The sequence below is a fragment of the Phacochoerus africanus genome, chromosome 2 (genome assembly GCF_016906955.1).
Source record: "Phacochoerus africanus isolate WHEZ1 chromosome 2, ROS_Pafr_v1, whole genome shotgun sequence".
Taxonomy (NCBI): Eukaryota; Metazoa; Chordata; class Mammalia; order Artiodactyla; family Suidae; genus Phacochoerus; species Phacochoerus africanus.
Window position 1 is genome coordinate 209,719,076 of NC_062545.1, and position 15,424 is coordinate 209,734,499.

At 37.7% G+C, this 15,424-nt stretch overlaps 1 protein-coding gene across 1 annotated transcript in view; it reads left to right on the forward strand.

Moving 5' to 3' along the window:
• The window catches only part of FREM1 (FRAS1 related extracellular matrix 1), a 187,964-nt gene that overhangs the window by 55,669 nt on the left and 116,871 nt on the right, over positions 1-15,424 (forward strand). The window contains 3 exon segments of the mRNA XM_047767629.1: positions 1,600-1,731; positions 3,474-3,818; positions 11,120-11,262. Of these exon segments, the coding sequence (XP_047623585.1) occupies positions 1,600-1,731; positions 3,474-3,818; positions 11,120-11,262 (620 nt within the window).

A 15,424-nucleotide genomic window follows, 5' to 3' on the forward strand; every position in this document is an offset into this window, starting at 1 on the left:
TCTTCTACCCATCTGCGCTTTCTCTCTCACTCTCTCCCCTTCTTCCTTCCTTCCTTCCTCCCTCCCTTCCTCCTCCTTCCTTCTTTTTTCCTACCTTCCTCTCCTTCTCCCTCATTCCTTTCTTACCTCCTTTCCACATTCCTCCCTCCCCCCCTCTACTTTCCCTTCCTTCCTTCCTCCCTCTCTTTCAATATACTATATGTCTTAGCTCAGATTTCCTAGCAAGTAGCCCCTTGGGCAGATTATATGTACTAAAACTTTACTGAAAATTAGAGTAGGAGTCAGGGATTTTGGGGGTATAGAGGAGGTGGCAAATGAAAAGGTGATGTAACTGAGCTTGTCATAGATTTAAAAGAAAATAAACCTGATTGTTTGGTAATGCTAGTGTCTCCAGGAGGAGATGGAACAACTCTGTGTGGTAAGAGGCAAGGGCTGTGTTGGGAAAGGGTGAAAAACCATATGTTATCTCCTTCCATCTCTTGTCTCGCCTTGGTCAGTTTGCCTCACTGGATATTAACTTCCCACATGTCCTGGCTCCACTTGGCAGCCACTGTACAAACTCCTTGAGTCCCCTTGTGTAGGACTTGACCATGGTTACAGAGAAGGTCATGCCAAAACTTGGTCTTCACCCCAGCAGGCAGTTGAGGGCAGCATTGGAAGATGAGGCAGTGGTGGCAGCCAGGGCTTTCCAGTTGTGGGACTGTGGGAACCTCACTGCCACAGCTAAAAGCAGGCATACGGTCAACATTAGGAAGCAGGGGAAGCTGGGCAAATTTGAGGAGAAGCATTAGCTGGACCACCAGTGAACTGTCTTTAAATTTCATTAATTTGTTTCTTTAAAAGTATTTGTTCCCTTTCAAGATTCTCGGCAATCTGTTGGCCCTCAGGTCTGCTGGTTAATGGGAGTGATTAATGATGCTACAGCTCCCTGTCTCTAACCACAGTGTTCAGTCTAGAATCTATATTCTTGCTCTGAGCAGTGCTCACTCTCTACCCAGATTCCCTCCAGCATGCTGGGTCCAAGGAGAAGGCTGTATTTTTAAATTTCCTTCTTTACAAAAGTTCCATTCTTTTAGTGTCTAGACCAAAATACAGCCCTCATTACAAAGTGTCAGGCCTTTCCTATTTAACACCATTAAACACTCCCCTAGCACAGTAGCTCTGTCTTTGTATATTTAACCACCTTAATTCTCTATCCTGTGGGATATATATACTCTTAAGGTTTATTTGTAAAAGCACTTGTTACTTTTTTGCCCGCTTTAAATATGTGAATGCAGACTTGGAAAATTCCTTGTGGACGTTTTTGAACTAGAGACCACTGTGAACATAACATCTATTATTTCCTTCCGGTATTTATTTTTGGCACCATCTTGCCTCTAAAGGATACATTATAAGGAACCAGTTGTCAGGTTGGAGTTAATAGTACAAATAGTAAAAATACTACTCAAAATAAAAGCTAAATTCCAGTTTGTTGAGAAGATTTTGAAGATAAACTTTTTAGCTAGTTTTGTGAATGAAAATTCACTTATCTTGTCTTAAAGTAGGCATGTTGACATGTCATAGAACTTCCCAGCACACTTTTTTTTTTCCTCTTTATAGGTCTTAATCTCCTGGAGGGACAGTCTCGGGCCATCACTTGGGAACAGTTTCAAGTTGTTGACAATGATGACATTCATGCTGTCCAGCTGGTCACTGTGGATGGGCTGCAGCATGGACAGCTCTCTCTAAGAGGTAAATGAGCAAGCTTTGTAACTTAGAAAAGAACCGAAGTATTTTCTTTAAAAGCAATTATTTGTAATTATAAAGCAAATAACTTTATAATTACAATTCTAAGGGTTTTAGTCAACAAGGTAATGACCCAAATAAAAATATCCATACTTAATGATAATATAGTCAACTCCTTGTAAAGAGCTTGGAGGATCTAACTCAATTATTCTGTTAGTTTGCCTAACTATAAAGCAAAAAGAGAGCTCTTATTTATCATGATTTGTGATTATGGAACTCGGAAAAATAAAATCATAAATAAAATGATACAATCTCTTGCTTGATCCTGGAAGAATGGGAGCTTAGCTTAAGCTGGACTTCTCATTTAGGGTGGGTGTTCAGCTGCATGAAAGGAAAACCCACTACAGCAGCTTAAAAATTCATCAGTTATTTTCTCCTTGTCTCAAGTTACCCGGAGGTAGGTATTCTGTATCCATGATGCCAGTGAGTTTTTTCTACATTGCCAGTGATCATGGGATGGTGCCTATACCTCCAGGCTTCTAATTAGTGTCAGAGGAAGGAAGAAAGAGGAGGAATGATAAGAAAAAGGTTAATGCCATCTAAGTGTGTTCTATTTAACAACTTTTCCCAGGAGCCTGATACAATGCAGTCCAATTATATCTCTTACCAAATTGCATACTATCTCCTATATGCAACAAAGTCCAGGAACCTGAGTATTTTTAAATGGTCATATTGCTGTTCCAAATCAAACAAGGATTCTGGTAGTGAGGAAGAAGCAGAAAGTGGCTGTTGGGCAAGTAACTCACAGTGTCCATCAGGCTCATGTTTAATCCATAAAGCTATTGTGTGGGGAGAGTAATGGGACACTGGCCAGCAATAATTGTAATAGTTTGTGCAGAGTGAAGCAATGTTTATCATACTATAGGAATTAAGTTAAGGGTTGTGGCCCATAATGTAATGATATTCTGTCTCAGAAGATATAGAAACTAGTGCAAACATATATTAAGTATTTACTTTGTGCCATGTATTGTACAGAGCATTCTACATACTTCATCTCATATCAACTTTATGCAGCGAGATACTATTATTATTATTATTCTCACTTTGCAAATGGAAACCTGAAACTTAAAAAGTTGACTTGTCTAAGGTCTAGAAAGTGGCAGAGCTGGGATTTGAACTCAGATCATTTGCTACTATAGCTTTAACTTTTGATCATTAAGCCAGCGATTCTCAAACTTTAATGTGCATTAGATTCCTTGAGGGCTTGACAAAACACAGATTACTGGGCCCCACCACCCGAATTTCTAAGTTCTCAGGTCTGCGGTAGGGCCTGAGAACTTACATTCATAACAACTTCCCTGATGGTGCTGATGCTGTTGGTTCAAGACCACTCCTCTTAGAAGTGCTGTCATGTACTACGATAATAGTGAGGTGAAGAATAATTAATACTTACTGTAGGTACACTATTGTTTGAGTTCTCATCCTTACAAGGTAATGTTAGGAGGTTAATACTATCTCCATTTAATTTTATAGATGAGTCTCAAATAAATTAAGTACCTTGCCCAAGTTTACCCAGCTGGTGTTACAGCCAGTATTTGAAACCAGGTCTGTGGAGCCCCAGAGCCCACTGAACAATCTGTATTTTTTCCAGGTGAGGGAAGTAACACCATCTCCCGTAGTGCAGCCCTCACTAAACTGCTGCCTCCACAATCCTTTACATTCAGCTTCACTTTTGTTCTTTCCATCAGGAGGGAAGGGGTTTCTCTTCACTGTGGCTGACCTTCAGGCTGGAGTTGTTCAATATCATCATGACGACAGTGACTCCACCAAAGACTTTGTGGTCTTCAGGATATTTGATGGCCAGCATAGCATCCGACACAAGTTTCCCATTAACATCTTGCCCAAAGATGATAGTCCTCCATTCCTCATTACCAATGTTGTGATTGAACTGGAGGAGGGACAGACTGTACCAATCCAGGGTTCCATGCTGAGAGCTTCAGACATGGACTCCAGTGATGACTACATCTTCTTTAATATCACGAAACCCCCACAGGCTGGAGAGATTGTGAAGAAACCAGCACCAGGACTGATAGGTGAGTTCCAGGCAGTTAAGATCATTTGTGTCAGAGTTTGTGCTAAGGTGGATATCAAGTTTATGAAGCAATATTCTATTATTAATCCCATTTCATAGATGGGAAACCTGAAACTTAGTGAAGCTAAGTTGATGTATCTATGTGGTATTTAGGAAGTTTCAGAGTTGGGCCTCAAAGTAGCCCAATATTTAATATGAAATATTAAATCTCCCAAGTGGAGTGATAGAACAAATAAGGTTTAGGAGATATGTTTGACCTACTCTAGATTATTGATTTTTAAAGAAATTTTAAGAATACTATTTATAATTTTTAAAAATTATTTCATAACTGCTTTTTAAAAGTAGGAGTTTGATAAAATAGATACTAAGTAGATAGTGTTACTTAAGAGTATTTCTTTTTCTTTTTTAATGTATTTTATTTTTAATTTATATATTCATTTTTAGATTGAGGTCTAGTTGTACAATATTATAGGAGTTTCAGGTGTACAATATAGTGATTCACAATTTTTATAGGTTATACTCCATTTATATTTATTATGAAGTGTTAGCTATATTCCTTGCATTGTGTAATATACTTGGTAACTTATTTATTTTATACATGGTAGTTTTACCTCTTAATCCCCCCCACCCCAATCTTGTACCTCATTTCCCTTTCCCACTGGTAGCCACCAGTTTGTATTCAATGTATGTGAGTCTTTCTCTTTTTGGTTAAATTCACTATTTTGTTGTATTTTTTAGATTCTACAAATAAATGATATACAATATTTGTCTTTCTCTGCCTGACTTATTCCACTTAAGTGTATTACCCTCTAAGTCCACTGATGTTGCAAATGGCAAAATTATTCTAGTTCTGTGAAAAATGCCATTGGCATTTTGATAGGGATTTCACTGAGTCTTTAATCTGCCTTGTGTAGTGTGATTATTTTAACAATATTAATTCTTCCAGTTCGTGAACATGGTATATCTTTCCATCTGTTTGTGTCGTCTTCAGCTTCTCTCATCAGTGTCTTATAGTTTTCTAAGTATGCATCTTTTACCTCTTTAGGTAGGTTTATTCCTAGGTATTTTATTCTTTTTGATGTAATTATAAATGGGATTGTTTCTTTAATTTGTCTTTCTAGTAGGTCGTTGTTAGTGTGTGGGAATGCAACAGATTTCTGTATATTAATTTTGTATCCTGTAACTTTATCAAATTCATTGATGAACTTTGGAAGTTTTCTCATGGCATCTTTAGGATTATGTATGTATAGTCTGCAAATGGTGACATTTTTACTTCTTTTTTCAACTTGTATTGCTTTTATTTCTTTTTTCTTGTCTGATTGCCATGGCTAAGACTTCTCATCCTATGTCAAATTAAAGTGGAGAGAGTGGACATTCTTGTTTTGTTCCTGATCTTAGAGGAAATGCTTTCAGCTCTTCACCATTGAGTATGATTTAGCTCTTAGTTTGTCATATGTAACCTTTATTATGTTGAGGTATGCTCAGTTTTTGCCCACTTTCTGGAGAGTTTTTATCATAAATGGATATTGAATTTTATCAGATAGATTTTTCTGCATCTTTTGAGGTGATCATATGATTTTTTTTCCTTCCTTTTGTTAATATGATGTATCACATTGATTGATTTGCAAACTTGAATTCATCTTTGTCTCCCTGGGATAAATCTCATTTGAGCATGGTGTATTATTTGTTTAATGTATTATTGGATTCAACTTGCTGGTATTTTGTTGATTTGTGCATCCATGTTCATTAGTGATATTGGCCTATAATATTCTTTTTTTGTTATATCTCTCTGGTTTTGGTGTCAGGGTAATGCTGCTTTTTAAAATGAGTTCAGAAGTAATACTTCCTCTGAATTTTTTTTTGGTGGGGGGGGGAGTAGTTTGAGGAGGATAGGTATTAATTCTTCTCTAAATGTTTGGTAGAATTCACCTGTGAAGCCATCTGGTCCTGTACTGTTTTTTTTGTTTGTTTGTTTGTTTTGTCTTTTTATGGCCACACCCACAGCACATGGAAGTTCCCAGACTAGGGATCAAATCAGAGCTGTGGACACTGGCCTATGCCATAGCCACAGCAATGCCAGATCTGAGCTGCATCTGTGACCTATGCCACAGCTCATGGCAACACTGGAGACTTTAACCCACTGAACAAGGCCAGGGATCAAACCCATGTCCTCATGGATACTAGTTGGGTCCATTAACCACTGAGCCATGATGGGAATTCCCTGCTCCTGCACGTTTATTTGTTGGCAGTGTATTTTATTATTATTACTGATTCAATTTCACTACTGGTAATTAGTCTGTTCACATTTTTTGTTTATTCCTGGTTCAGTCTTAGAAGATTGTACATTTCTTTCCCTGTGATTTCTTTCTCAAACTTTGCATTTTGTTTGTTCTTCTATTTATAGTTCTTTTAGGTATAAGGATAGGTTATTATTTGAGATTTTTCTTGCTTCCTGAAGTGAGCTTATATCTCTATAAACTTCCCTCTTAGCACAGCTTTTGCTGCATCCCATAGATTTTGTATCATTGTGTTTTTATTTTCATTTGTCTCCAGGAATACTTTTGATTTCTTCAGTGATTCAGTGGTCATTTAGTAGCATATTGTTTAGCCTCCACCTGTTTGTATTTTTTTGAAATTTTTTTCTTGCATTTGATTTCTAGTCTCATGTTGCTGTGGTCAGAAAAGATGCTTTTTATGATTTCAGTTAAGTTTACAGAGGCTTGTTTTGTGGCATAGCATGTGATCTATCCTGGAGAATGTTCTATATGCTTTTAAAAATCATGTTTATTCTCCTGCTTTTGGATGGAATGTTCTGTATATAGTAAGCCTATCTGATCTAATGTATCATTTAAGGTCAGTGCTTCCTTACTGATTTTCTATCTGTTTAATCTGTCCATTGACGTAAGTGGTGTGTTAAAGCCCCTTACTATTGTTGTGTTAACATTGAGTTTCTCCCCTTAGAGCTATTAATATTTGCTTTGTGTAGTTAGGTGCTCCTAGGTTAGATGCATTGGTACAGTTGTATATCTTCTTCTTGGATTTATCCCCTGGTTTATTTTATTTTGTTTGTCTTTTTAGGGTCACATTCATGGCATGTGGAGGTTCCCAGGCTAGGGGTCGAATCAGAGCTGTAGCTGCCAGCCTACACCTCAGCCACAGCAATGCCAGATATGAGCTGCATCTGTGACCTATGCCACAGCTCATGGCAACACCTGATCCTTAACCCACTGAGTGAGGCCAGAGATTGTACCCACATCCTCATGGGTACAATCTACATGCTAGGCAGACTCATTTCTGCTGAGCCACATGGGCACTCCGGCCCCCTGATTATTATGTAATGTTCTTCTTTGTCTCTTATAACAGTATTTCTTTAAAAGTCTACTTAGTCTAATATTAGTGTTGCTACCTTAGCTTTTTTTAATTTCCATTTGCAGGGAATGTCTTTTCCATCTCCTCACTTTCAGTCTGTGTATGTCTTTACATCTGAAGTGAGTCTCTTGTATACAACATGTGTACAAGTCTTGTTTTTATATACATTCAGCCACTCTGTGTCTTTTGGTTGGGACATTCAGTTCATTTAAATTTAAGGTAATTATTTATATGTATTTATTGACATTTTGTTAATTGTTTTGGGTTTGTTTTTAGGCCTCCCCTTCCTTTTTGTCATCTTTTGTTCTCTTGTGTTTGATGCCTATCTTTAGTGTTATGTTTTGATTCCTTTTTCTTTTTTGTGTATATATCTGTTATAGATTTGGTTTGGTTTATGATTAATTGAATTTTTTATTACTCAGTGAATTTTATTACATTTATGGTATACAACAATCTTCACAATGAAATTATAGCATTTCCATCACAAAACCCCAGCACATACCCCCAACCCCCACCCTGTCTCTTTTGGAAACTATATTTGTCAAAGTCCGTGAGTCAGTATCTGTTCTGCAAAGAAGTTCATTGTGTCCTTTTTTTAGATTCCACATGTAAATGATAGCATATGATGTTGGTGTCTCACTGTCTAACTGACTTCACTTAGCATAATTTTTAGGTCCATCCATGTTGCTGCAAGTGCCATTATTTCTTTCCTTAATGGCTGAGTAATATTCTACTATGAATTTTTATATAGCAGATTCTCTGTGTGTGCGTGTGTGTATGATCATTTTAAGTTGCTGATCTCTTAATTTCAAGTACATTTTTAAGACCTTGCATTTGTACTCTCCTCCCCTCATGACTACTGTTTATCATATATTTTACATCTAATTGTTTTATATCTCTTAACTGCTTATTGTGGATATAGGTGATTTTACTACTTTGTCTTTTAACCATCCTTACTAGGTTTGTGTGTGATTTCCTAATTTTACTGTATGTTTGCCTTTACCAGTGAGCTTTTTTCATTTTGTAATTTTCTTTTATCTAGTTCTGGCCTTTCTTATTTGCCTAGAGAAATTCTTTTAACATTTGTTGTAAAGCAGGTATGGTGGTGCTGAACTCTTTTACCGTTTGCTTGTCTGTAAAATTTTTGATCTCTCCCATCAAATCTGAATGAGAGCCGCTATGTAGAATATTCTTATTTGTAGATTTTCCTCTTTCATCACTTTAAAAATTTTATGCCACTTCTTTCTGGCCTTCAGAGTTTCTGCTGAATATCAGTTAATAACCCTGTGGAAGTTCCCTTGCATGTAACTTACTGTTTTTCCCTTGCTGCTTTTAACATTCTCTGTTCATCTTTAATTTTTGACATTTAAGTACAATGTGTCTTGATGTGTTTCTCTTCGGGATAATCCTGAATGTGACTCTGTGCTTCCTAGACTTGGTTGTCTGTTTCTTTTTTTGAGTTAGGGGAGTTTTCAGTTATTATGTCTTCAAATAAATGCTCTCAGCCTCTTCTCCTTCTGGGACCCCTGTAATGCCATTATTAATGCATTTGATGTTGTCCCAAAGGTCTCCTAAATTCTCTTCATTTATTTTCATGTCTTTTCCTTTTTGTCTGTTCAGTTTCAGTGATTTCTACTCCTCTGTCTTCCTGCTTGCTAATCCATTCCTCTATCATTTAGTCTATTGTTGATTCCTTCCAGTTTATTTTTCATTTCAGTTATTGCATTTTTCTTCTCTGTTTGGTATTTCCTTATATTTTCTCTTTGTTAAAACCTTCTAACTTCTCACTCTGTGCATCCTTTTATCCCTCAATTTCTTTGATCATCTTTACTATCTCTACCCTGAATTCTTTCTCAGGTATATTGACTATCTCCAATTCACTTAGTTCTTATTCTAGGGTTTTATCTTATTGTTCATTTGGGATATTTTGCATAGGCTGCTATTTTTATTTTTATATATCTAATAGTTTGGTCTTGTTTCCCAACCTTGGAGATGTGTCCTTTTGTAGGAGATGCCCTATGTGTCTCTCCTCTCATCATCTGACCTATATACTCTAGAGACTTCCTTTATAATGCCTCTCTGGGTCTTACTATGGTTGTGGGCTGACTATATTGGTGGTCTAAGAGGCTTGGTTGGCCCCTGGTCCATTTGGTTGCCAAGTCCTGTCTTATATGGAGGTTTCCAGCTGCTAGGTGGTGGTACTAGGTCATGAGATGACTTACTTCAGAGCTTTGAGGTCCCTGGGGCTAATTTTGGCTCACTGGTGGGTGGTATCAGGGTCCAGGAGACTCTAGGGCTGTTTTATACCTCTGGTGGATGAAGCCAGATCCTAGAGTTAGTGCTGGCCTAGTGACACACAAAGGTGGGTCCTGGAGTCTGGTTTCAGGACCCAGGGATCCCAGATCTGGTGTTGGATCATTGGTGCAAGGAGCTGGTTCCTGACAAAGTTGGGTTCAGGATCTAGGGTGTCCAGAAGCTTGTGTTGGTCTCTCAGTAATGGGGCTATGGCCCAGATGGTCCCAGTTCAGGGTGTGGCCTATTGGTGAACAGATTGGATCAGCAGACTATGGAACTGTAGTTTTCTTGTGGTTGGTATCTGCCCCCTGGTGGGTGAGATTGGTCTGAAGGCTATTACGTGCTCCCTGGAGAGCAAGGTTAGGGCAAGGGAGGTTCTGGGACTGGTGCTGTTCAGTGGTGGACAGAGCTGGAACCTAGGCTCTCTGGTGGGTGGGACTATGTCCAGAAGGGACTGTGTGCTCAGGAGATCTTAAGGCAGCTTGTCTGTTTGTGGGTAGCTCTAGCATCCCTATCTGGTTAGTTTCTTGGCCTGAGGCATCTCAGCCTCTAGGCCTTTTGGCTGGAGCAGGGATGGGTCTTGGCCCTGATGCGGTAGAGGGAGGATTTGATAATGGAGCTTGCCAGAGCCAGCATCCACATGGTATAATAAGCTCCCCAAAATGACTGCCACAAGTGTCTATGTCTTCAAAGTGAGGTGCATTTGCCTTCTGTCTACCCAGAAGACCCTAAGATCAGCAGGTAGGTCTAACCCAGGCTTCTATCAAATTACTGCTTCTGCCTGGGTTCTGGAGTATATGAGATTTTGTGTGTACCCTTTAAGAATGAAGTATCTATTTCCCCCATCTCTCTGGGACTCCCTAAAGTAAGCCTGCTGGCCTTCAAAGCCGAATGCCTTGTACACGTTCGTGGGCTGGGGAGCCCAATGTGGGACTTGGACTTCATACTCCTTTGGGAGAACATCTACAGTTGTAATTATTCTCCCATTTGTGGATTGCCAAGCCAGGGGTATGGGACTTGACTATATCTCAACTTCATGCCTCCTACCTGTCTCATTTTGGTTCCTTCTTTATGTCTTTAGCTGTAGAAGATCTTTTCTGGTAGGTCCTGTTCTTGTTCACTGATGGTTGTTCTGCAGATAGTTGTATTTTTGACATGCCTGTGAGAGGAGGTGAGCTCAGTGTTTTTCTACTTAATTAGCATCTTGGCTAATCTTAAGGTTATTTCTTGAAAATATTTTTCTAATGCTAACTTTTCTATATATTAAGACAGATTTTTTTCATTATTTGTAAGCTTTGATACAAGCATTTCATAAAGGTTCCTTGTATAAGCTATACATAAAATAGGTAAGCAACAATGACCTACTTATAACACAGGGAACTATACTCCTATAATAACTATAAGTTATTATACTTTTATAATAACCTATAAAGGAAAAAATAAAATATATCACTTTGCTGTACACCTGAAACTAACACAATATTTATAAATCGAATATATTTCAATTAAAAAACAGATGCCTTGGGTATCTGCAACATACTATGCAGAGAAAACTTTTAGGGATTAAACCCAATATTGGTATACCCCAACATCTGTCACACTGTTACAAAAGTATGTGGTATTTTATGGACCCAATAGGCTATCCTGTCCCTGGCTTCCTTCAGAAGGATCTATTCAATGGCATCATTTACTATCGTCACTTTGGTGGAGAACTCTTTGAAGATTCTTTCGAATTTGTCCTGTGGGACAGCCATGAACCTCCAAATCTCTCAGTGCCACAGGTAAGAGTCTATTTCTGAATATTTCCCCAAAGTTTTCTCCACAGCCAATTCTGGAAAATGTTAGAAACTATATGAATACTAATCTCAAGTTTTAAAATTTGAGAAGCTATGTATTAAGAAAAATTATGTCAAGTTTCTTTGCAACATAACTGCTCCAAAATTTACTTTTCCAAAGAGTTATGACAATTTCCATGTGTGCAGTGTTTCCAAGATTATTGAACCATATAATCCTTTTATACAGAATACCTCACAAAATTTGCTTGCTTTATAACACACACACACAAAAACCCCACTGGCTTTTTTTTAATGTGTAGTGGTTAAAATGTAGGCTCTGTTGTTAGACTGTCTTTGTTTTTCTCCTATCCATGACACTAACTGACTAGTGCCTCAATTCCCTTATATGTAAAACAGTTAAAATATCTTCCTTATAGGGTGATTATTAGGGTGAGTAACATAATACGTACAAAGTATTGAGGACTTGTTAGCATATGGTAAAAACTCAATAAATATATTAGCTATTATGTTTTGTGGTTCTGAAGAACTAAGAGCATTACTAACACTCAAGGATGCAATTTAAATATATAGAATAGACATACTGGGGTGGGTATTTATCAGAAGTCAGACCAGAAAGTGAAGTGGGCAAAACTAGCACAGAGAGTAATTCCTGGGGGTGAGAAATAGCACTGGATAATTTCAAAGGATGATTCCAAAGAAGAATCAGGCAGGAATCAAACCTCAGGGCAGAGAAGGATCTGCCAGATCACCCTGATCTGCCAGAAAGGCAGATACTAGCCAGTGGGGTATCATATTGTGAGCCGGGTCCTGAGTGCCAAGGTTAGCTATTGTCATTTTATATACCGATTCATTACTTTATGTTCAGCTTCCCTACAAATCCATCTCTGGGTGCTTCGTGGCCACGAGGCAAACAGGGAGAAGTCAGCAAGCAAGAGCCCAGTGACTGGTGTTGGCACAAGTTTTCCATTGTCTGAGAATAGGTATTTAATTAGTTTTTTTTTTTTAACAACCAAATTTCAGTAAAATGAGAACACTTGATTTCTCCATGGAGTTTGTTAAAATGGGATTTTTTTCTCATCCACAGAACACACACACAGTAATTATTTGAACATGCATAAATATGTAAAGACACATCAACTTAGGTGGTCATAAAGATGTTGAAAAATGTGCCCACCCAAAATCACTACTGGGATATAAAAAAGCATGCTTGTACATTCTTTACACAAAGAACACATTGGAGAATAAATTAGCATAGAAAATGGTCTCTTTGAAGGCACAGTAACTATTGTTTCCTTATTAAATCCAGTTTTTCAATTAAGTAGAGCCTCACTGATCTACACCATGGCTGGGAAGCCCATAGAGAATTCCTGAACTTTGTAGATTAGCAAAAAAAAAGCTATAATTGGAAAAAAAAATCATGACACAGATTCCAGGAGACTGGAGAAATGACTGTCATTGTGTTCCTTTATTTTGATCATTGGGTTTCATTTTAATTATTGAAATGCTTCATAATGGAGTGATAATATGCTATATGCTTTTGTAAAAGTAATGGAGAAAGGGAATTAATTTATTGAGCACCTACAACCAGGTCTCACTGTGCTATCCGCGCTCTCACTTGATCCTGATAACACTTCACGATAATAGCCATTGTTGTTATTCCCAACATACAGAAAGAAAATCTGAGCCTCAAAGGGGATAAATGATTTGCACCAGGCAGTAAAGCTTGCAGGTGGCTAAGTTGATGCCTCAGTTTTTCTATATCATAGCAAAAGCTTAACCATGTTTTAGTTTTTGCTTTGTATGTTAATTTAGAAAAGAAAGTCTCTTCATTTTCAGGTTGGATATGGTGAACACCATTATCATAGAAAAAATTGGCATTGACGATCTGTGCTTCTGTGACATTAAAATAAGTCAAAATCAGGCTAATACTTTCTTGTGTCAGGCTGTGCAAAGATGATGCCAAACAAATATACCATTTCAAGAGAGAGTAATTACTTTCTTGTAACCAGCTGTGGATTATTGTAAAAATATATATATATATGATGACAAAAGCTATCTGGCAAAGCCTCCTTGCCCTCTTGCAAGATTCAGATCACTGAGTGAGCCAACACTGATGAAGTGCCTCCTACCTACAAAATACTGTGTCACAGAAATACAAAGGATCATAAGAGACTACTATATGTAACTATATGCCAATAAATGGAAAACCTAGAAGAAATGGACAAATTCTTAGAAAAGTATAATCTTCCAAGACTAAACCAAGATGAAATAGAAAAGATGAATGGACCCATCATAAGAACTGAAATTGAAACTGTGATTAAAAACTTCCAACAAACAAAAGTTCAGGACCAGATGGCTTCACAGGTGAATTCTATCAAACATTTAGAGAAGAGCTAACACCTATCCTTCTGAAACTGTTACAAAAACTTGCAGAGGAAGGGGTACTCCCAAACTCATTCTGAGGCCACCATCACCCTGATACCAAAACCAGACAAATATACCACAAAAAAAGAAAACTACAGGCCAATTTCACTGATGAGCATCAATGCAAAAATCCTCAACAAAATACTAGCAAACCGCATCCAACAATACATTAAAAGGATTGTACATCATGATCAAGTGGTATTTATCCCAGGGATGCAAGAGTTCTTTGATATCCACAAATCCATCAGTGTGATATACCACATTAACAAATTGAAGAATAAAAACCATGTGATCTTCTCAATAGATGCGGAAAAAGCCTTTGACAAAATCCAACACCCATTTCTGATAAAAACCCTTCAGAAAGTGGGCATAGCAGGAACCTACCTCAACATAATAAAGGCCATATTTATTAAGGCCAAACCCATAGTGAACATCATTCTCAATGGTGAAAAGTTGAAAGAATTCCTGCTGAGATCAGGAACAAGACAAGGATGTCTGCTCTCACCAATACTCTTCAACATAGTTTTGGAAGTCCTAGCCACGGCAATCAGAGAAGTAAAAGAAATAAAAGGAATCCAAATTGGAAAGGAAGAAGTAAAACTATCCCTATTTGCAGATGATATGATACTGTACCTAGAGAAACCTAAAGACTATACCAGAAAACTGTTAGAGCTCATCCATGAATTTGGCAAAGTCTCAGGATACCAAATTAATACACAGAAATCGATGGCATTTCTATACACTAAGAATGAAAGAGCAGAAAGAGAAATTAGGGAAGAAATCCCATTTACCATCGCATCCAAAAGAATAAAATACCTAGGAGTAAACCTACCTAAAGGGACAAAAGACCTGTACTCTGAAAACTATAAGACACTGATGAAAGAAATCAAAGATGACACAAATAGATGGAAAGATATACCATGCTCATGGATTGGAAGAATCAATATTATCAAAATGACTGTACTACCTAAGGCAATCTACAGATTCAATGCAATCCCTATCAAATTACCAAGGACATTTTTCACAGAACTTGAACGAAATATTTTAAAGTTTGTTTGGAAGCATAAAAGACCCAGAATAGCCAAAGACATCCTGAAAAAATGGAGCTGGAGGCATCAGGCTCCCTGACTTCAGACTATATACAAAGCAACAATCATCAAAACTGTATGGTACTGGCACAAAGACAGAAATATAGATCAGTGGAACAGGATTGAAAACGCAGAACTAAACCCACGCACCTACAGCCAACTAATCTATGACAAAGGAGGTGAGAATATATAATGGAGAAAAGACAGCTTGTTCAATAAGTGGTTCTGGGAAAACTGGACAGCCATGTGGAAAAGAATGAAATGAGAACACTCCCTAACACCATACACAAAAATAAACTCCAAATGGATTAAAGACCTAGATATAAGACCAGACACTATAAAACTCTTAAAGGAAAACATAGGCCAAACACTCTGACATAAATGACAGCAACATCATCTCAGATTCACCTCTTAGAGTAATGACAGTAAAAACAAAAATAAACAAATGGGACCAAATCAAACTTCAAAGTTTCTGCACAGCAAAGGAAACCCTAAACAAAAGGAAAAGACAACCCACAGAATGGGAGAAAATCTTTGCAAGTGAATCCACTGACAAAGGGTTAATCTCCAACATTTATAAACATCTTCTGCAGCTCCCTACCAAAAAAAACAAACAACCCCATCAAAAATGGGCA